The 22,548-nt window shown below is 39.2% G+C and overlaps 1 protein-coding gene across 1 annotated transcript in view; it reads left to right on the top strand.

The window, feature by feature from the left end:
- The window catches only part of Actr2 (actin related protein 2), a 42,296-nt gene that overhangs the window by 9,737 nt on the left and 10,011 nt on the right, over positions 1-22,548 (top strand). Inside the window, exons 2-7 of the mRNA XM_085692249.2 lie at positions 108-218; positions 6,458-6,673; positions 9,290-9,362; positions 16,540-16,676; positions 17,171-17,320; positions 19,290-19,435. Coding sequence (XP_085548375.1) covers positions 108-218; positions 6,458-6,673; positions 9,290-9,362; positions 16,540-16,676; positions 17,171-17,320; positions 19,290-19,435 — 833 coding nt within the window. The remainder of the gene's footprint in view (positions 1-107; positions 219-6,457; positions 6,674-9,289; positions 9,363-16,539; positions 16,677-17,170; positions 17,321-19,289; positions 19,436-22,548) is intronic.

Raw genomic sequence — 22,548 nt, 5'->3', positions numbered from 1 at the left:
AATAGAGTAGGTAACTACTGTGGATGGTCTGATGTCTTCTGATACTGTTTTTAAATACCCATAGTAAATGCTTGCCTACTAACCCACTCTTTACTGTTTCATTCCAGTTTGTGAAGTGTGGCTATGCAGGCTCTAACTTTCCGGAACACATCTTCCCAGCTTTGGTTGGAAGACCTATTATCAGATCAACCACCAAAGTGGGAAACATTGAGATCAAGGTAATGTTTTATTCATTGCTAAATAACCACGAGGATGTGTGAAGTGATCTTTGAATTAAGTAGTGTAAAGGACAATGTAGGAAAAGAGAAGAGAACTGCTCGTAATTGTAATGTATAGCAACACCTCAACAAAGGCAGAAAGACCCCTGAAGTTAATTTTATCTTTTACTTTATGTATAGCATGGTGCCATTACGATTTGGAGTATAAAATACCAGCTTTAAAATTAAGTAAAAAATTTATACATATTAGTCATCTTAGTGTCCCTGAGACTTGGGGCTTTTCTCTCCATGTTCCCATAGGCTCCTACTCTTAAGCAGTCAGTCAGGGAAAAACCCAGAAGTCTAGAACTGATTCCTCTTCTCACTATTACAGTTGATTTTCATAGTGCAGGAGGAAGCCAGGTCGATCCTTATGTGTTCTTAACACTATTTGTCTTACTGTAATGGAAGAGGAGGGCAAGTTGCCATTAGCCAAAGTACTTTGCATGAGAGACTCAACCAATTTTTCTACCTCTGAACTAGAGATCAAGCAGGAATCACATTATTTTATAAGAAGTAGAATAATTAAAAGAACATTTTTCAGATAAACAGGGTCCAGATGATGTAAAACAGTAGAATTTAGGGGCTTTTTTAGTGAGACTCTTTTTTTTTTTAAATAGCGTTGTTTGGTCCTGTTTGGACAGCCTTTGGTAAGAGTTAGGATGTTAGGATGCTGGGACACTTGTTTGAGTGCTAAGAAAGGTGACAGGTGTAATGGACGATAGAGATTCCTGTGTTCTAGGTCTCTACTGTGGGAGCCAGAGGATTGAGTTACATAATAGGTAAAAATTCACATGGAAACTTAGGGTCTATGCTTGTTTTAAAAACCTAAAAGTGAATTCTGGCTTTGGTAGGTTTCAACAACTAAGTGGTTCACTCACTATAAGACATTTTAGGATAGGCCTTGCAGGGAAATCTTGTTGGGTTCCTTTTTCTTTTCATAGATTTTCATTCTGATTGGATTTTATTTTATTTTTTTTTTTTTTGGAAATAAAGTCTTACTATATAGCCTGGCTGACCTTGAATCAGGAAGCCTGGCAAATTCTGTCTTGAAAGAAGTTCAACTTGAAATTCAGCTAGTAATGTGATGAGGGAAAACTGAGTTAAATAATGCGTTTTATTTAGTATCTGGCTTTTAAACATTTTTATGGATGATAGCATTTTTGAAGTTCAGAGAAATATATATATATATATATATAGTCATTTTTAGTCTCCAACACAACATCAACAACACATTTCTTCTCTCTTATTTTCTTGCTTCTTAGAAAGGCCAAGTAGTTAAAAATCAATAGTTTTCTTATGAGACATTTTTCAGGGACGGCTCCAGTAGCAATTGCTGATATAATTTGTCATTCTGTGTTTACCTCAGGTCTTTTCACGCTGCTGTCTTTGAAGCCTTTCAAGTTAAATTGCTTTTCTTTCACTTGACTACTAGGGCTTAGTTAGATAAACACACCTGAACTAAATTCTTACTGAGCTAGATCATGTATTTTTCCATGTTTTCTTAATTGAAGTTCAAAGTTCAATAATTTTTGGAAGACCCGTGCTTAGTGAATTGACTTATATTTGTAAGTCTTGTTAGCTAAAATGTGATGGTAGACTAAGACAATGAAAATTTAAATCATCTAGTTAATTTTCATTTAGAAGTAATTACTGTCCGTGTTCATTTGGCCCTGATAATTAACACATAAGATATAGTAGTACTGCATCTGACCTCAGCCTAATTGTCTCTGTTGCTTGTATGTTTAAACATTTCAGTGAGGATTTTATGTAGGCCTTTTCTGACTCTTGCTTCTACCTTCTCTTTCTTCACCTTTCTTGACCTGTTGAAGTAGAATAACAAAAAGATGGTAAGTGAGGTTACACACATGCTCTGTTTGTTTTCCACTTTTGCCTGGCGGGACAGTAGTTGTTGTTTTGTGTCCCTTTAGTATTGGGGAGGGGGAAATCCATATTTTTGTTTTAAGTACTTTAATTTTTAACCTTTTTTATTTCTTCAGTTTTGTAGCAACTAATAGTTCTATACTTTCCTGATTGCATACAATGAACCAAACAAGAACTAATTACTAACATAGTTTTGAATTGTTTATTTTTTTTTGGTAGATGAATGTTATAATTAAAATGGAATGTGGTGTGCATAATACAGAAATGAAGTAGCTATGTGATACAGATAGAAAACGGGTGAATTTGTTACATTTGGGGATTTAAGTTTATTGACTGATGTTGTATATTGTCTATTATACTGAATGCATATATTTGCAGCCAGTATGATAACATATATGTATTTGATAAACTGAGTAAATTTTTATTTTATACATGAATCATAAGTGAAAAAAGTAATAAAATCTGTTTCCATGTCATCCTTGCTGATGAGTAGGTTTGACATTATCTGAGACTAAATAAGAAAAAATTACAGGCCTGTCAGGCTTTTCCACAAGTAACCCCCCCCCAATGAATAACTACCATGAATAGACCTCCTTCTATCAAACAAACAAACAAACAAACAAACTAGAGGCTTGCTGGGCCTGTCCCAGACATTTGACTCTTATTACATTTTTCTGTGGTAGTCTTTAAGTCTGGAATTTTTTTTTTTTTTTGAATAAAAGAGCATGCATTGTCTTAAATACTGAAGAGACTTTTAGACAGGGCGTACTTGTAGAGAATAGTATAGGCATAATTTTAAAGTTCTTTTTAAATCAGGAATAGAATATCTAATTGGTATTCTTTCAGTATAAAAGTAAAATCCTCAGTATGCTGGGTGAAGAGAAAGAACGTGTTTGGAGATGTAACTTCACTCTGTATTCCGAATTCCAGCCTGCATGTCCCTGATTACAGAGACTTTCCTTATAGGGTGTAATTGTGGTTTAAAGCTTGGAGTTTTTCTATCTTCTAGTTCAGAGTGACATTGTTCAGAATCATTCTTGGCAAATATAATTTATTCTAAATAAATGATTGTCGCCAGTGTCTCAGTTCCTTTTCCCCCTCATTTCTTTTCTTTTTCTTTCTTTTTTATCCCCCCCCCCCTTTTTTTTTTTTTTTTTTTTTTAAGATAGGGTTTCTCAGTAGCTATGGAGCCAGTCCTGGACCTCACTCTCTGTAGACCAGGCTGGTCTCGAGCTCACAGAGATCCGCATAGATCCGCATGTCTCCCTAGTGCTGAGATTAAAGGTGTGCGCCACCATCGTCCGGCTTCCTGTGAGTTTCTAAGTACCAGGTGAGGTTTAGGCTTGAAGTCCAGTGGTGGGCAACAGTAAAATTTCAGGACTACTCTGAACATTTCCTGCTTGCTTCTGAAGGGAGGAGGGAACTTAAGATTCTTTGATTTGATTGTTTGTTAGTTTTTTGGTTTTTCAAGGCAGGGTTTCTCTGTGTAGCCAGCCTTGGCCATCCTGGACCAACTTGATCAGTACCAGGCCACAGAGATCTGCCTTCCTAGTGCAGGGATTAAAGATGTGTGCCACCACCGCCCAGCTGGGTTAGTAGCATTTTTGACATTTGGAAATTGAAAGGTTTTTTGGTTTTCCAAGATAGTATTTCTCTGTGTAGCCCTGGCTGTCCTGGAACTGACTCTAGACCAGTGCCTCACTCGTTTGAGAAGCTTGTGCCACTACTCCTGGCTGTCTCGTGTTTTGGTCTTCCTATGCAACCCCAGGCTGAGCCTGAACTCTGACAGTCTTCATCTTCCTACCTAGACCTTTGAGGTACTAAGATTAGAAGTGTGTACCACAATACCTGCCATTCGTTGCTTCTGTTTTTTTTTTCTTTTGTTTGTTTGTTTTTTAAATTTTTTTTCGTGGTTGTTTTTTGAGACAAAGTCTCAGATATCTCTAGCTGGCCTTGAACTTCTGATCTCTTGCCTGTCCCTTCCAAGTTCGGTGATTACAGTGTGCCCTCGTACCTGATACTGGGCCGTACTGGGATGGAGCCCAGGGCTTCATTCATGTTGAGCAAGCACTATACCAGCTATGTAACATCCCTGGCCTGTTTGAGGGCTTAAAAAACAATTTATCAACAAATTTTTCACTAAGTCCCTTGAACTCATACATCTCAATTTTTAAATGTCCCTTTTCGTTCACAGGGGACTAAACTCAATGTCAGATGTCCCTTCCGGTTAATGGTTTATAATATCTGTGACCCTAGACGGAGATTCATGAAGCTTTTATTTTGAGTTGCTATAAGCCTCTGGTTTTGGTTTTGGTTTTGGTTTTTTGAGACAGTGTTTCTCTGTGTAGTCCTGGCTGTCCTGGAACTACTTTTGTAGACCAGGCTGGCCTTGAGTTCACAGAGATCCTCCTGCCTCTGCCTCCCAAGTGCTGGGATCAAAGATATGCGCCACCATTACCACTCATCAATAAACCCCTGTTCTTCAGAGGAATAAAAGTAAGTTTAATTTGTTGAAATTATATTATACTTACTCTAAATTGCTTGAATAGTAACTATCAATCAACTAATTATCTAACTCAGTTATCTTTTATAGTATAATAAAAAATTCATTTATCATAGGAACAAATTAACAAAAATTGGTATGAAATTATACTTAATATTTAAAAATAGCATATATATTTGCAGGTATAGATTTTTTCTCTGTTTTTAATTAAGAAATTTTTGTTTAACACATATAACTACGTTAAACAGGTTTTACAGACTCTCGATATATCAATCACCTAGATTTCAGTATTAATATTTGTTATTCTAAACCAGGTGTAGGGACACACACCTTCAATCCAGCTTTAATCCCAGTACGAGGGAGTCAAAAGGCAGACAGGTCTCTGTATGTTTGAGGTCAGCATGTTTAACATATAGAGTTCCAGGACAGCCAGGACTACATAGATGGACCCTCTTTCAGAAACAAAAGATTTATTATTCTGGCTAACTACATACCTATACATCCATCAAAATGCCCTAGGTTTTTTTGTTTGTTTGTTTGTTTTGGTTTTTTGTTCTTGTTTATTTTTGATGTTTCACTAAGGAACAGATAGTAGTATACTTCTCGCTAAATACTTCACCATGCATGCCTGTATCCAGAGTTCACAAGTATAGATCTTTCCAGTTTTCCATTTTTTTTTTCCTGAAGATTCTGAGTAGTTAATAGTCAAGGAACTTAAGTGTTAATTTTGGGAAAACTGACTTTATAAGAAATTAGTTGCTATAGAAAGTTTTAGTGAACTTTGTTTTCCTTTGCCATTAGTGTATCTTTCAGAAATCTGACTTTTAATAGACTGCTTATCGTGGTTTTCAGGTTTAAAATTACTTTTCTGGGACATTTCTAGGCCAGTCTTTTTCTCTGTTATCCCTGGCGTTGCAGATTGAACCCTACCACCCCTAAAGGTCATAGTTTTTAAAAGCTTCATTTTACATCTAATCATGTTAGTTTGACAGTTTCTTTTCTTCATTTCCTCATAATTTAAACTTTTATTGTACCAAACAGCTATTTCTGGTACAAAATTTTAATTGGATTTATTAATGTAGAAATAATATCTGGATTGGTGATTTCTAAAACATTTAAATATTAAGATACTGTTTGCGTTGTTTTTATGTGGGTCTCCCTCAGCTCTGGTTGAAGACAGGTTATGAGTATTGTGCTTCATGAAAGATAGCATTCATTTCCAGTATTACACTTCAAGATTAAAAATGTGGCCCATGGGAGAACTTTGAAGGAGTTGTTTTAATGCATACATTTGTGAAGTCCGTTAATGGGTGTGTGTAAGTAATGCACTGTTATAGAGAAATGAACAATCATGATTTTTGCATCTACGTTGATATAAATCATTTTGGTAGTAGAAAGAAATGTGCTTGTGTTCATTGAGCATTTTTCAAGTTTTTTCCCCCGATGTGCTATTTCACATATCACAGGACTTATTTTTTGAACATTTGAGCAAAAGAAACAGATGAAACCTCATACAAAACCCTTCAAATATGAAAATGTGGGGTTTGTTTGTGCTTATGCTCTTCTTTCGGAAACATGTATTAAAGGTAAGGTCAATTTATTGATTTAAATACATAGTACATAAAGTATTGATTGAATTTTGTAATCTTTCTTGAAAGAAAAGAGTGTTAGCTTTGGAATAAAATACTTGATCTACAAGTCCAAGAAAAGTTAAAATTCAGTTATTCTCGAGTTTTTAAAATCCAGGAATATAGTTTTCTAAAGCTTCTTTACATAAAACTTTGTTTTAAAGCGTTGTTGTCCCATCCTGTAGGACCTTATGGTTGGTGATGAGGCGAGTGAATTGCGCTCCATGCTGGAAGTTAACTACCCAATGGAAAACGGCATCGTGCGGAACTGGGATGACATGAAGCACCTGTGGGACTACACATTCGGACCAGAGAAGCTGAACATAGACACCAGAAACTGCAAGATTTTACTCACAGAGCCTCCCATGAACCCAACCAAAAACAGAGAGAAGATTGTAGAGGTAAGTTTTTGATGGGCTGGATATCCTTGTGTACCTCTGTGATAGAATATTAAATCAGGATTTTTTTTTCTTCTTGCTGCTTCTGCTACTAAGGATAAATAAAAGTAATCATTTCTCCCTAGATCTTGATTGTTTTGCATTTCCTACAAATTGACGGTTGCTCATCTGAAATGCTTTGATCATGTTTATGATGCTTATGAAATTATGGATTTTGTAACATAAATTTTGAATATTATCAGGGAATTCACCTGATAAATACGCAATATTCCAAATTTGAAATTAGAAATCCTAGCTGGGTGGTGGTGGTGTACACCTTTAATCCCAGCACTCAGGGAGGCAGAGACAGGTGGATCTCTTCTTAGATCAAAGCCAGCCTGGCCTACAAGCAAGTTCTAGGACAGGATTCAAAGCTACAGAGAAATCTTATCTCGAAAAACCAGTAAAATGAATGAATGAATAAATAAATAAATAAATAAATGAATAAGCAAATACCAGAAATCTCTTTGGTCTCAAGCATTTTGAATAAGGACAGTCAACATGTATATGCTAGTAGATGAGAACACTCCCTCCCCAAAGATTAGGTGATTAGATTAAGTAGTTTATTAGAAAGTAACAAGACTAATGGAAAAATCGTAAAGCCTGTGTGTGTAATTCAGTACAACAATCTGGGATTCAAGGTAAAAACTAGGAAGTCTTTGAGATGATACTTTTCACCAAAGAAGTGGGAGGAGACAGTGGAGATAAGGCTGGGGTCCAGAGAAAGAGATTAAAAAGGCTACTGAGGTGAGGGCAGGCAGGAGAACTTTGTTATTGATTTAAATAATGGACTTTGGAGGGCTTTGCATTTTGTTCGTATATGCACACACAGCATTACTTTATTAGGGTTGTTGGAATAGAGTGTTAGAATATTCCAAAATTGTAAAATTGAAGTTCTGTATAGTTCTCATTGCAATGAATTGTTAAATATCTAAATATTCAGAGTGCTAGCCCTATCAGTCAGTGAGTGATTACAATAGAAGACCAAAAGAAATCATTTAAGATTTTTCTCAGCTGATGTGAACTGCTGAGAATGAATGCAGATATGGCCAGGGAGGGCCCAAGAAAATACCTCCCTTCAGTGTAGTTTAGTGTGAAGTGGAGTTACAGTCTGGACTCAAATAGAGAGGCAGTGGGCTGGGCAACTGAGCAGTCTCTACATCTTACAACTTAGTGTTTTAATTTTTGTCTTCACCTCTGTAGTAGGAGGCTGCTTGTTTGTTTCTGGCTGCTCAGCCCCAAAATAACCACATAGAAACTGTATTAATTAAATCACTGCTTGGCCTTTTAGCTCTAGTTTCTTATTGGCTAGCTCTTACATCTTAATTTAACCCATTTCTATGATTTTATATTTTACCACGAGGCTCGTGGCCTACCGACAAGATTCCTGCTGGCAGCTTGCATCTTTGTCCTTTGGTGGCTTCATGGTGTCTCTCTGACTCCTCCTCCTTTCTCCCAGCATTCAGTTTAGTTTCCCCCCCCTCCACTGTATTCTGCCCTGCCAGGCCCAAGACAGATTCTTTGTTAACCAGTGGTATTCATAGCATACAAAGGGGAATCCCACATCACACCTCATTTTACCATTCATTCATTTCACTGGTAGGGAGTCAGATACAGAGTCTCATTGAAACTGGAAAGAGCTCTTCGTCTGGATTACATCCCCAGTTCTATTCCTTTTATTATTTGTTTTTAACTGGGGGGAGGGGGAGAATAGAGCCAGTTTTGACTTAGTTTGGGGAAAATAAATAGATATCTTTTCCTCTTTATTATTTATGTGGTGTGTGTTTATGTATAAATGTCCGTGAATGGGCAGTTTTTGGGGAGTTGGTTTTTGCTTTTTACCATGTGGGTTCTAGAGATTGAACTTGGCCTTTCACAGCTGAGCCATCTCTCTGGTCCCAAGAAGATATTTTATATATATATATATATATATATATATATATATATATATATATATATTAATGTGTGTGTGTGTGTGTGTGTGAGAGAGAGAGAGAGAGAGAGAGAGAGAGAGAGAGAGAGAGAGAGAACACACCCATGCACATGCGAGCTAGCACAGGCATGAAGGATTGCCACCCTGTGTATATGGTGGTGAAAGGGTACCTTACGAGAATCATTTCTCTCTACCTACCATGTGGGTCCTGGGGCTCAAATTCAAGTTGTTCGACTTGCAGACAAGCACCTTTACTGGCTGAGCAATCTTGCTGGTCCCAGGCAGGAAATTTTTTAAAGGGATATCAATTTAGGAAATTTTGTGTGAAACTTGCTTTCATGCTGATTAGCCACTGACTTTAATGTATTCAGAAATCTTTGCTTGTAGCAACTACAAATGCTCTAGGACTTGACTCAGTGCATATATGCTTGCAGGCACATGCATGCATGTATCTAAAACTGCCCTAATAATTGAAATCAAAGGTATGCTTTATAAGGGCAAGAACAACTCGTTAGAATAGATGATTCCTCGGGGTCCTTGGATTGCATCTTAATCAACTGATCTGCCATGTGAGCATGAAGGAAGTGTATAAATAGATATAAAGTTTTCTGTATAAGCCACCTCCCTTTTTTCCTTTCAATTTTCAGGTAATGTTTGAAACTTACCAATTTTCTGGTGTGTATGTAGCCATCCAGGCAGTTCTGACTTTGTATGCTCAAGGTAAGTAAAGCTTAATTTTTAAGAAAATCAATTTAGCAAACACTAGTGTGTGTATGTGTTGGTGTGTGTTGTTTTGTTCCATTTGTTTTTCAAGACAGGGTTTCTCTGTGTAGCTCTGGCTGTCCTGGAACTTGCTCTGTAGACCAGGCTGGCCTCAGACTCAGAGATTCGCTTGCCTCTGCCTCCTGAGTGCTGGGATGGAGTGTTGACTCAGTGGTTTAGAGCTTTGACTGCTCCTGCCAAGGACCCAGGTTTTCTAGTTCTCCATTTGGAGCCATTTATGACTGCAGTTCTAGAGGGATCCTGTGCCCTCTTCACACCAAGGGCACTGCATGCATCTGGTAAACATTATTATAGATAAAATAAATAAAAAGTGAAAAGACTTCCTTATATAAGGCCACACTTCAAAACTTGACAGTTGTATGTGTGTTTGTCCGTTTGTCTGTGTGGCATATGTATGTATGCACAGGGATGCATGCTTATGGAGGCCAGAGGTCAACATTAGGTATCTTTCTCGTTCTACGCTTCCTCTTTAGAGATGGCTTCCCTCTTTAGTTGACCTGGAATTCACTGATTGATTAGGATGACTGGATCCTCCTGTCTCCTTCCCAGTGCGTACAGCCTGTGTTGCTACTATACCTGTTGTTTTACGTGGGCGCTGGGGTCCAGATGCGAGTATTTTTGCTTGTATAACAAGCACTTTGCCTAGCCACCTACACAGCCCATTTTTACAATTTGCCGCTTGTCCTGTAAAGGCTATACACATTTTCACTTGCTTTATTAAATAAGAGGCTAAGCTTAAAGTGCCATCAGGTTTTTTTTAGTTTTTTTTTTTTTTTCCTTTTCAGCTATTTTAAGTTTTTATACATTACGAGGGGCTGGAGCTGGCTCATCAGTTAGGAGCATTAGCTGCTCTTCCAAAGGATCCAGGTTCAATTCCCAGCACCCCATGAGCTCACAGCTGTCTGTAACTCCATTTCTGATGTCCTAGTCTGGCTTCCTTAGACACTTAAAGGCACGTGGTGCAGACACACAAGCACACACAAAATAAAAATGAGTAAATTGAACCTAAATTGAGAGTAAACATAGAATTTATCCTCAGAATTGGCTTGAGTTTAAAAAATATTTCAAAAGGTTAGTGTGCTGGTAGTTTTATGTCAGTTTGACATATGCTAAAGTCATCTGAGAGGGTGCTTCTAGGACCAGGTGGCGGTGGTGGTGGTGCATGCCTTTAATCTCAGTACTAAGACACAGAAGCAGGCAGATCTTTGTGAGTTCCAGGCCAGCCTGGTCTACGGAGCAAGTTCCAGGACAGCAAAGGCTACCCGGGGAAGCCCTGTGTCAAAAAAAAAGAGAAATGATTCTATAAGATGGGGCATTTTCTTAATAATTTTCTCTTTCCTAGTCATCAGTCATTTTCTTAGTGCTTGGTATGGGCACGGTGGCAGCCAGCCCCTTGTGGGTGGTACCAACCCTGTCCTGGGATTCTATAAAAAGACAGACCGAGCAAGCCAGTAAACAGCACCCTTCCATGGCCTCTGCATCAGTTCCTGCCTCCTGGTTCCTGACGTTTTCAATTTCCTGTCCTATGGTAGAAGCCAAATAAACTTTTTCTTTCCCAAGCTGCCTTTTGTCATGGTGTTTCATCACAGCAGTAGTAACCCTAACTAAGACACCGTAAAAAGCTTACTGGTCACCCAGGTATTCACATGCCTTCAATCTCAGCCCATGGGAGGGAAGCAAAGGCATGTGGATTGCTATGAGTTCCAGGTGAACCTCATCTACATAGTGAACCCAGGCTAGCACAATGTGTGTGTGTGTGTGTGTGTGTGTAAAACACATGTACTGATCAGATGTATAATTAGTTGGGATGAAGCTGTTTTAGAATATATTCCTAGTTTTTGAGTCAATTTTAATGAACTGTGTTCTCTATGTGGGTTGTTATGTTTTGTAACGTTTTTATCCTTTTTGTTTTTATTTTTATTTATTTATTTATTTTAGTTTCTCGAGACAAGAGTTTCTCTGTGTAACCACCATGACTGTCCTGGAACTCACTTTGTAGACCAGGCTGGCCTCGAACGCATGGAGATCTGCCTTCCTCTGCCTCCCAAGAACTGGGATTAAAGGCGTGTGCCACCACCGCCCAGTGTGTTTTGTGTTTTTGAGACAGAGTTTCTCTGTGTAGCTTTGGCTGTCCTGGAAATCGCTCTGTAGATCTCTGTAGATATGGCTGGCCTTGAATTCACAGAGATCCACCTGCTTCTGCTTCCCAAGTGCTGGGACTAAAGGCACTGAAATTAATTTTTAAAGCTATATTTAGTTACCTATTGTAATATGTCTTGCATTCTATTTAATATAGAAAATGTATCTAACAATAAGATAAAGTTTCGTTGTTCTTAAGGTGGTTGATTAATCTAGCTGCAATTTTTCATTGGAAAGAAAAAAATCTGTCAAGTGAAAGAAAGTATTTTTCTGGATAAGTCTGTATTTGGATAGTTTTGCTTTTTGAAAATTTGTTTGTTTATGTGCATGAGCATGTGTGGCCACAGCACTTGTGTGGTGTTAAGCGGGCAACTCGGAGGAGTCGGTTCTGTCTTCCTCTCTACTATGTGAGTCCCAGGGAATCAAACTCAGGTCATCAGGTTTGGCAGCAAGCACTTGACATCTGAGCCATACTGTAAGCCTATACTTCGTTTCTTCCTCCTTCCCTTCCACACACACTTCATGCTAAAGTGTGACTTTAGAGGGACTAGAGAGATTTAGTAAGTAAGAACACTGGCTGACCTCCCAGAGGGTTTGAGTCCAGTTCCCAGCATACAGGATACTGGGTACTCTACTGATCTCTGTAGGCACTGTACTCGTGTGCACACATATACACCTGCAAACACACACAAATACATGATAAAAATAAATTTTAATGAGAACAACAAACAATACCACCATTCAAACTTGCAGGAGGTTTTAAAATAAGAAGTGACCTGGTGTTCTAGGAAGATATGTCTCTTGCTTAGTCCAGTCTGAGTGGATAGAAAAGACTGAAATTGGGAAATCTCAGGTTGAGGTATGAGTAGTCAGAGAAGACACAGACGAAAGGACAGGAATTGAAAAGACAGACAACCCAGTGATCAAAGGGTATAGCACTACTAAGAGCCCCTGTTTTGTTCTGTTTTGCTTTTTTCCAATAGAAAGTCTTTGGGGCTGGGGAGGTAGCACAGTAGGTAAATGCCAGCTTCTCAAGTCCGAGGACCTGAATTCAGATCCCCAGCACCCACATAAAAGCCGTGTGCAGCAGCACATGACTGTGATTCCAGCGCCAGGAAGATCAAGACAGGAGGATTCTGGGGGCTTGCTGGCCAAGTAGTCTGTCCTAATCAGTGAGTCAGGGTCAGTAAGAGATCGAATTTCCTCAGATATAACACCCATGTACCAAACAAACCACATATTCCTGTAACTCCAGTTCTGATGGATGTGCAGACAGGAGATTGCTGGGGTTTGCAGGCTTCCAAATTACCAGAGAAAATGCCAGCCCTGGGTTCAAAAAGAGACCCTTCTTCAAAGGAGTAGGCAGGGGTGGGGGGAGGATACCTGGTGCAAATACATAGATACACACAGAAATTATCAAGTAAATAACCTTTGAAAATTTAGTAAGGTAGAGAGCAATTGAAGAAGACAGCCATATCAACCCTCTGTCCTTTGAAGGTACATACATACCAAAACAATATCTTGGAAAGATCAGGATAGCAGTATAGTGGTTTTATCAATCTGTCACATTAATCAGGGAAAAACAAGTTATATCAACTTAAAAATGGGAATGTTTATAAGTTTATTCATTTGTCAACGATAAACAGATATGACAGTGCATGCACATTTACATGAGAGTAAGCATCTTTACAGTGCTTGATACATCCATAGGCAAATGGATGTGTATTATATGTAAATTATATGTAATAAGAAAAAAAGGGCAAAATAAAGAACAGCTTAGCCGGTGGTGGTGATGCACACCTCCCAATTACTGGGAGGCAGAGGCAGACAGTGGCCAGCCTGATCTACAGAATGAGTTCTAGGATAGCCAGGACTACACAGAGAAATCCTGTCTCAAAAAACAGAAAGAGAAGGGTAGAGAGATCATTCAAAGATGAGGAAATAATAAAAGCAAATTATAGATAATGTATATTCAGGGAAAAAAATGAGTTATAAACGGCTGGTGAAGAAGCATGCCAGAGTTTTTGTTTGTTTTTTGTTTTGTTTGTTTTATTTTGTTTTGTTTTTGAGGGACTGTCCTGGAACTTGCTCTGTAGAGCAGGCTGGCCTCGAACTCAGAGAGACCTGCCCACCTCTGCTTCCCAAGTGCTGGGATTAAAGGCATGCACCACCACTGTCCGACAAGATCTGAGTTTTGATCCCCTGAGCTGTACATAAAGATGAAAAGAAGAATATTTTTCTATAAAATTGTCTTCTGCACACATATACAATATTATTATGTAAGAAATTTCTTATTTTTAGTGTGAGTTTTTAGAAGTTCTGTTTTTCTCATTTTTTAATAGTGTTTCACATAACCCAGGCTGGTCTTCAGCTTCCAGTATAACCCAGGATGACTTAGAATACTGATACATTATTTTTAGTCAGGGTCTCATTGTGTAGCCTTGGCTAGTCTAGATCTTGCTGTGTAGACAAGGCTGGTCCCATTTGCATCTGTCTCTGAAGTGCTGCATTAGTGCCACACTCAGTCTGACCTGGACCTTCGCATCTTGTCTTCCCAGTGTGCCCAACTAGAAAAGCTTTCTTTCCCCTCAGAATTGACTCTTGGCTTTTTTCAAACATTTTTTTCCTTTTTAAACATTTTATTATTGTAGCCTGGAGAGATGACTCCGTAATTAAGAGCACTTGCTACTCTTCCAGAGGAACTGAGTTCAGTTCCAAGCATTCATGTTGAGTGGCTCACAATTGCCTATAACTACAGCTTCAGGCACTTTAATGTCCTTTTGTGGCTATGGCAAGCAGGTGCATGCACACACACATACACAAATAATATAAAAGTAAATATTTTACTAAAAATGATTAGTGTTTGTGTGTGAGGTGATAATAATGCCATGCATGTGTTTAGAGGTCAGAGGACAACTTTGCGGACTTGGTGATTTCCTCTATCATTACATGGGGTTCATAGATTGAGCTTAGGTTGCCAGGCTTGTTTTGCAAAGTGTTTTTTGTTGTCTTGCCAACTTCTGTTCCAACTTTTCAGTTGCATAAGCCAGATGTTGTGCACACCTGTCATCCCAGTGTGCAGCCCGTTGCTCAGGCTGCTGGGGCAGTGTGGTTATGATCTCTTGACTGGGATGAGACTGCCTTAATAACAGTAAAAGTAAAATAAATCTTTTTGGTGGCAGTCAGGAAACACAGCAGCAGCTCCCTTCCCTTTTTGGGTGACGAGGTATGTGTCGGGGGTGACAGTAGGGTTTTTCTGTGTAGCCCTTGTTGTCCTGGAACTCGCTCTAAAGACCAGGTTTACCTTGAACTCAGAGATTCACCTGCCCCTGCCTCCCAAATACTGGAATTAGGGCGTGTGCCACCATTGCCCGGCTCCCTTGCTCTCTCTCTCTCTTTTTTTTAAAATATTTATTTATTATATATATACAATATTCTGTCTGTGTGTATGCCCGCAGGCAGAAGAGGGCACCAGACCCCATTACAGATTTTTGTGGGCCACCATGTGGTTGCTGGGAATTGAACTCAGGACCTTTAGAAGAGCAGGCAATCTCTCCAGCCCCTCCCTTGCTCATTTTTATTGTTGTTATTGCTTATGGGCTTTTGGCTACCATAACCTACCCAGGCCTTACAGGTTCTAGGCTCCCACTGTGTTGCTGCACTACACCCCAGTGATGCTTTTCTTCTGTCATAAGGTTTAGTTATGGTCGTTCTTGATTGGGGTCAGTAACTGATCTGGTACTTTGCCTAACCAAGAATGACTGATGTAGTATTTCTGTGTATTAGACATTTCCTCAAGATTGGTGTCTGTCGGGCTGGAGAGATGGCTCAGTAGTTAAGAGCACTGTCTGCTTTTCCAAAGGTCCTGAGTTCAGTTCCCAGCAACCACATGGTGGCTCACAACCATCTGTAATGAGATCTGGTACCCTCTTCTAGCCTGCAGGCATACATGCAGACAGAACACTGTACACATAATAAATAAATAAATAAATTTTTAAAGAGGGAAAAAAAAAGATTGATGTCTGTCCATAAATGAGGAATGAGAGATGGGGTATAGTTCTCAGTTGGTGCTGGTTTTTACTTTCCTTTGATGACTTTTTTTTTTAACCATTTGTGAGATGACCTCTCACTTTGTAGTCCATGCTGGACTTGTTTGTTTTCTTTATTTTTAGGTTTTTGAGATACATGACCAAGAAATTTTAGTCCATCACAAGTTTCCTGAGAGCTCGACTTCGAATATGAGCTACCATGCCTGGTGATTTTAGCAGATTTACTTACCATTTGTAACTTGGTGTGGGAGTCACTTTCTACAGTTTCCGTAAATTACTCGTTATACTTTAGAAAATTTCACTTTAAGGGACTTTGATTAGGTTGAAAAGGAAACTGTAGCAGGTTCTTTCTTCCCAAGTTCTTAAAGCAGCCTGTGATTGAACTAGAAACCCTACAGGGAAAACACCAGGGCAAGATGACTATGGATAATGGAACTTACCACTAAGCTGACAAACCTGCGTTGGATTCCCTTGGCCCCACAAGGTGAAAGGGGAAAACCAATCCCCATAAACTGTCCTCTGACCTCACATGTGCTATGGCATACATGTGCCCTCTTTTCCACATGTGTACCCCTATACAAATAAGAATGTAAAGAAAGGAAATCATTAAGGAACAGATGCTTCCATCTGTGATTAGAAACGAAGTGCTGAAGCAAGCATAGTTGTGCACGTCTTTAGTCAGAGGCAGAGGCAGGTGGATCTTTGTGAGTTCAAGGCCAGCCTGGCCTACATAGTTCTTTGATAGGCAGAGCTACATAAAGAGATCCTGTCTTGAAAAAACAAAACAAAAAAGAAAGGAAAGGAATACTGGCTCCAAGTCTCACTAGTTGCTTGATTTTCCTTGGGTGGCATTTTTGCTACATTTGAGATTTTTCTGGCTTTGATTTTTCTGAATGGACTCTCCAAACCTTCTGGTTCTTGTGCAGGTTTATTGACTGGTGTAGTGGTGGACTCTGGAGATGGTGTAACTCATATTTGCCCAGTGTATGAAGGCTTTTCTCTCCCTCACCTTACAAGGAGGCTGGATATTGCTGGGAGGGATATTACCAGGTATCTTATCAAGGTAAGTGAAAGGAAATTATAAAAGCTCATTTTCTTTTTAAGTTTGTTTACTGACTTACACAAAAATCAGTGTCTAAAACAATTTAAGTGTTGGAGAGCTGGCTCGCCAATTGAGAGCACATGCTGGTCTTGTGGAGAAACAGTTCTCATTGTTTTTCATCTTGGCCTTTCTACCGCTGTACTTCCAGCTCTGTGGAATCTAAAGCCTTCCTCTGGACCTTTCAGGCACCAGTATTCCCACACATAGACATATAGTACGCATAATTTAAAATAATAAAAATTTAAAATACTCATGTACCACATTTCTAGCATCACCCAGTATGTCATTATTGACCTTGATATGGGTTCCAGGGATTGAGCTGAGGCATAGACAGCAAGTGCCCTTTACCTGTCCAACCATTTTAGTAGCCAACAAGGGTTTAATTTTATACAGTGGAACTTACTTGCATGGATTATTAATTTGCTGGGTTTTTTGTTTGTTTGTTTTAATGGCAGCTGCTGCTGTTGCGAGGATATGCCTTCAACCATTCTGCTGATTTTGAGACTGTTCGCATGATTAAAGAAAAACTGTGTTATGTGGGTTACAATATTGAGCAAGAGCAGAAGCTGGCCTTAGAGACCACAGTGTTAGTAGAGTCATATACAGTAAGTATCCTGTGTGAAGTACATCTGTGGGCTGAAAAGGGGTATCTCTGTTTATTAGCATCACTTAGAGTTTAGGTTTGTTTGGTTTTTGTTTTGTTGTGTTTGCTGGTCATCAAACCTAGGGCCTTGTATGTCTCTGCCTTCGGTGTTTGTGGTTTGGATTTGTGTAATATGTTTTCATGACTTAAATATCTCCTGCTACATTAATATTTCATGATATAATTATTGAAGACACCATGTATTGCGAATTAAAGCAAGAATTAAATTAGAATGTAATTAGAAATGGAAGTATTAGTTGAGATTCTAGCATCTTCAGAATATCATTTCTCAACATGTTTTGTACAGTGTTATTTGTCTGGGTGCTACTTACGAGTTACACAAAATAGAATACATTATAATTGTCAAATAAGTTATGGAGATAATTATTATCTCATTGCTGTGTGACTCCCTGGCCCTTTGATGTGCCAGTATGTATACAGTTGTGAAAATTTAGTGTGTCTGTTTCTCAGATTCTTGGGTTTTTGAGAACCAAATCTTACTATGTAGTATAAGGTCCTCCTTCCTCTGCCTCCCACATGGTGGGTTTGCGATCATGAATTCCTCGTATGAACCTCAAAATTTTGTAGCATGTCATGGAGCTAATAATCTAAGAAACATATTCATGCCTTGGTTTTTCTCAGACAAGTTCTCACTGCAACTCAAGCTGGGCTGGAATCCAGGCTGTTTTCAGACTTACTTTGAAATCCATTACATTTGCACATATTCTGTGAGTAGTGCCAACATGGATTACAGAGCTCAACACTTGCTCTCCTGGGCATAGTGGCACATACACTTGGAATACTGTCTGAGGCAAGAACACCCATAAGTAATGAGGCCAACCTCATAAGGCCTCCAAAAAAATCCAGAATAGCTGGGTATAGTGAGATATGCCTTTAATCACAGTACGTACACCCAAGGGTACATAGTGAGGCCCTGTCTCAAAAGACAGAAAAGGGAGATGGGGTAGGGATATTGTCAGAGACCAGCGGTGGTAGCACATGTCTTTAATTCCAGTTCTTGGAAGAGAGGGGAGCAGAGGCAGGACAATCTCTTTGAGTTTGAAGCCAGCCTAGTCTACATATTAAATTCCAGGTTATCCAGGGCTACATATAGAGACCTCCTCCCCAAAAGATAACGTTCTAAGCATACAACAAAACCTACCTTATAATTTCTGATAACCTCCAGGTTTGCCCTGATAGTTTCATCCCAAAAACTTTCCTGGAAAATTTTCAACAGTGAGAGAACTAACAATGTAAGACATGATTTATGTTGGACACAAGAGTCATCAGTGAATTAGTTCGAGGTCAGCCTGGACCAAAAGCAAGACCATGTTAACACCACCTCCACCTCCTCCAACGCCTCCCAAAAACCGAAAAGGCAGACATGGTGATGCCCTCCTGTAACTTGAGTAATTGTGAAATGGGGCTGAAATATCACTGAGTTTGAGGTCCACCTGTGCATATAGTTTAGCCTCAGACTCCCAATAAAAGTCAGGCAGAGTGGTGCTCACCTATAATCTCAGCACTTGGGAGGTAGAGACAGAAAGGTAGGGGCACATGGGTCATCTGGGCTACTTGAGATCCTGACTCAGAGTGGGGGGTGGAAACAAAATATGTCTTCTTTCTTCCTTCCTTAAACAGTTGGAGATAGCTTTCAAAAATATATTCAAGTGTGCAGCCTGAGTGGTGGCGCACCCCTTTAATCTCAGCACTCAGAGGCAGAGACAAGCAGATCTCTGTGAGTTCGAGGCCAGTCTGGTCTACAAAGTGAGTTCCAGGACAGCCAAAGCTACACAGAGAAACGCTGTCTCTAAAAATAAGCAAACAATAAAAATAAATAAACAGATGTATTTAAAAGAATCACTGTTATGGAGACTGCTGGGAAGTTGTGGGGTTTTGCTGACTAGCACTGGGTTGTTTTCTGTTTCTAGCTCCCGGATGGACGCATTATTAAAGTTGGAGGAGAAAGATTTGAAGCACCGGAAGCTTTATTTCAGCCTCACTTGATCAATGTTGAGGGGGTTGGTGTTGCAGAATTACTCTTTAATACAATTCAGGCAGCTGACATCGATACCAGGTACAGTAGACAGCATTTCCCCACCATTTATAAGAAGTGCATGGGCCACAGATATAACCCAGCAGTAAGAGCACTTGCTGCTCTTCCAGAGGACCTGAGTTCATGCGCGCGCGTGCACACACACACACACACACACACACACACACACACACACACCCCTCAACATGGTTCAAAGTAAGAATACAATCTTTTTTTAAAGAAAGAAATGTAATGTAATTTGAATGAACAAATTGTTTGACCTCATTGTGTTTTAGGAGGGGTGCTATTTTGATTTTTAACCTTTAAAGATTATATTACATTGTTTATTTGTGTCTACACATATGTATGTGGGCCCATACATGCCATGGTGCTTGGGTGGAGCTTGGTTCCCTTCTATCACATGGGTCCCAGGGACCAAGCTCATCAGACTTGGCACCCACATTGTTAGAACTGAACCAATCTCTCTACCCTTCACTGTGTTTTTGTTTGTTTGTTTTTAATAATAACAACAGTTTTTTTAAAAAAATATTAATTTGTTATGTATACGATAATCTGTGTGTATGCCTGAAGGCCAGAAGAGGACACCAGACCTCAATACTGTGAGCCACCATGTGGTTGCTGGGAGTTGAACTCAGGACCTTTGGAAGAGCAGGCAGTGCTCTTAACCGCTGAACCATCTCTCCAGCCCCTTCACTGTGTTTTTGATAGAGTGGTATTAGTTACATTATTGCTTCTCAGAAGTTTCTTTAAACATTTTTTAAAGATATATTTCTTTCTATTTTATGTGTATGAGTGTGTGTCTACATGCATGGTTGTGTGCCGTGTGCATACCTCGTGTCCATGAGGTCAGAGAATGGCATCAGGTGTCTTGGAACTAGAGCTACAGATGTTTGTAAGCTACCATGTGGGTCCTGGGAACCAAAATCACGTCCTCTACAAGGACAAGTGCTTTTAACTGCTGAGCCACCTCTCCATATCCCACTTTAAACTTAGTATTTTGAAACAATTTAAAATCTACAGAAAAGTGACAAGTGTGCCCTTTCCCTAATTTTACTCTTTTGCTAATATTAATGTTATGTTTATTTGCTGTGTTAATATTTTTTTGGAATCATTTGAGAACAGACTGAATATATAAATTCTCTTTAGCAGTTATATTCCTGAGAAAAGATACACTTATGTAGTTGAATGTATCATCCAAGAGATTTATTATTGATGTACATACATAGCATCATATCTCAGTTTCGTACAATGCCCCTGTCGTGTCCTTTGTGCAGTTGTCTTGTGTCTGTGAAGGATCAAGGGTAGACTCATGTATATTTAATCATGGCTTTACATTGTTTTCTATTGCAGTTCATGGTATTGACGTCTTTGCAAAGTCAGGCTAGTTATTTTAGATTTTTTTAAATTTGGGCTTTTATATTTTCTCATAATTTAGGTATGCATTTCTGATTAGAATACTCTGTATTTGGTGTGTTCTAGAGGTATCACATCCAAAAGTGATGTTTGTTATTGGTGATATAAATGCTCTTACTGAAGCATTACTTGAAGTTTACTGTTTCCTCCGGTGAATGGTCTATTTTTCCTTTCCTAGTTAAGAACTTGGGGGGGGGGGGACAAACCACACATTGAAACTATATGAACAGGGCTGGGTTCAGAGATTTAGAGCACTGGCTGCTCTTCCAGAGGCCCTGAGTTCAATTCCCAGCAACCACATGGTGGCTCACAGCCATCTATGGTGTTGATACCTGGTGCCCTCTACTGGCGGAAGGTATACATGCAGGCAGAACACAGTATACATATTTAAAAAAAAACTTAAAAAAAAAAAAGAAACTGTATGAACATCCTTTTCCTTAGTATCCATTGACAATTCATCTGCTCCTCTAGAGTCCCTGATGATCTGTCCCTTTCCTCAGCACACTCTGTCCTTCTAACATCCGTTGTTAATCTTGCCTAAATTCATTTTTATTACCACTTTCTATTTTTCTCCCTAGTATATATCTACGTTTTGGATTTAGTTACAGTACTTGACTAGCGTATATGAAACTCTGGGTTTGATCCACAGCACCACATGAATTTTATTGCATTTTTATTTACTTTAGTCTACACATGAAGTCCACATACATATGTGCAGGAAAAATACTCATACATATAAAGTAAAAATAAATATTTTAAAAAAAGAATTAAATCTTAAGCTGAGTATGGTGTTCCACACTTGTTTAAGGCCAGCTGTAGCTACATAATGAGTCCTTCTTAGACTATGTGGGACCCTTTATAGGGAGGGAGGGAAGGAAAAAAAGAGAAATCAGTTGATCTTGGGCTGGGATGTGGCTTAGTGGTAGAGTAGAGCACTTGCCTTTTGTGTACCAGACCCCGAATTTTGTCTCCAGCATTGCCCCTACACACAACAAAATTCTCACACACGCACCAAAAGAAGAAATCTTGACTGAGTATTTGATGATGTAGGATGAAGAGCACTGCCAGTGTTTTTTAACTGGTCAGTATTTTGATCATCTAATCAGTGATAGCTGGATATGGTGATAGATGTCTTTAATCCCAGCACTTGCCAGGCTGAGGAAGACAGATCTCAATTTCAAGTCCAGAATGGCCTACGTAGCAAGCTCGAGGCCAACCTAGGCTACATAGTGAGATCCTGTCTCATTAAAAACACAGCAGGGCTGAGAATGTGTCTCAGGTAGAGTGCTTTCCTGCAGTGTGTGAGGCACCAGCTTCCGTCCTCACTACTGTAAGAAACAACACAACAAAATGGCAGAAATATGTTTAAGGCCGTTTCAAAAATTATTGGAGATTCTAGACTAATCTCCAGTCAGATTCACTTAATGATTCCCCTCCTGAATCATTAAGAGCTAAGACAGTTTCTCTAGCTTTGGGGCCTGTCCTGGAACTTGCTCTGTAGACCAGGCTGGCCTTGAACTCACAGAGATCCTCCTGCCTCTGCCTCCCAAGTGCTGGGGTTAACGTCACGCACCACCACCGCCCAGCAATGATTTTTTTTTTTTAAATCAGGCTCAAAAGTTAGGAATTCATACATTAGGGTTATTTTAAATGATTTGGTTATTTTTACTTTCTGTGCGTTAGTGTTTTGTCTCCATGTATGTCTGTGTGAGGGTGTTGGA

This window comes from Myodes glareolus, chromosome 8, assembly GCF_982192425.1.
Source record: "Myodes glareolus chromosome 8, mMyoGla1.1, whole genome shotgun sequence".
NCBI classification, from domain to species: domain Eukaryota; kingdom Metazoa; phylum Chordata; class Mammalia; order Rodentia; family Cricetidae; genus Myodes; species Myodes glareolus.
The sequence above is the reverse complement of the archived record's forward strand: the minus strand, read 5'-3'. Positions and strand labels throughout refer to the sequence as shown.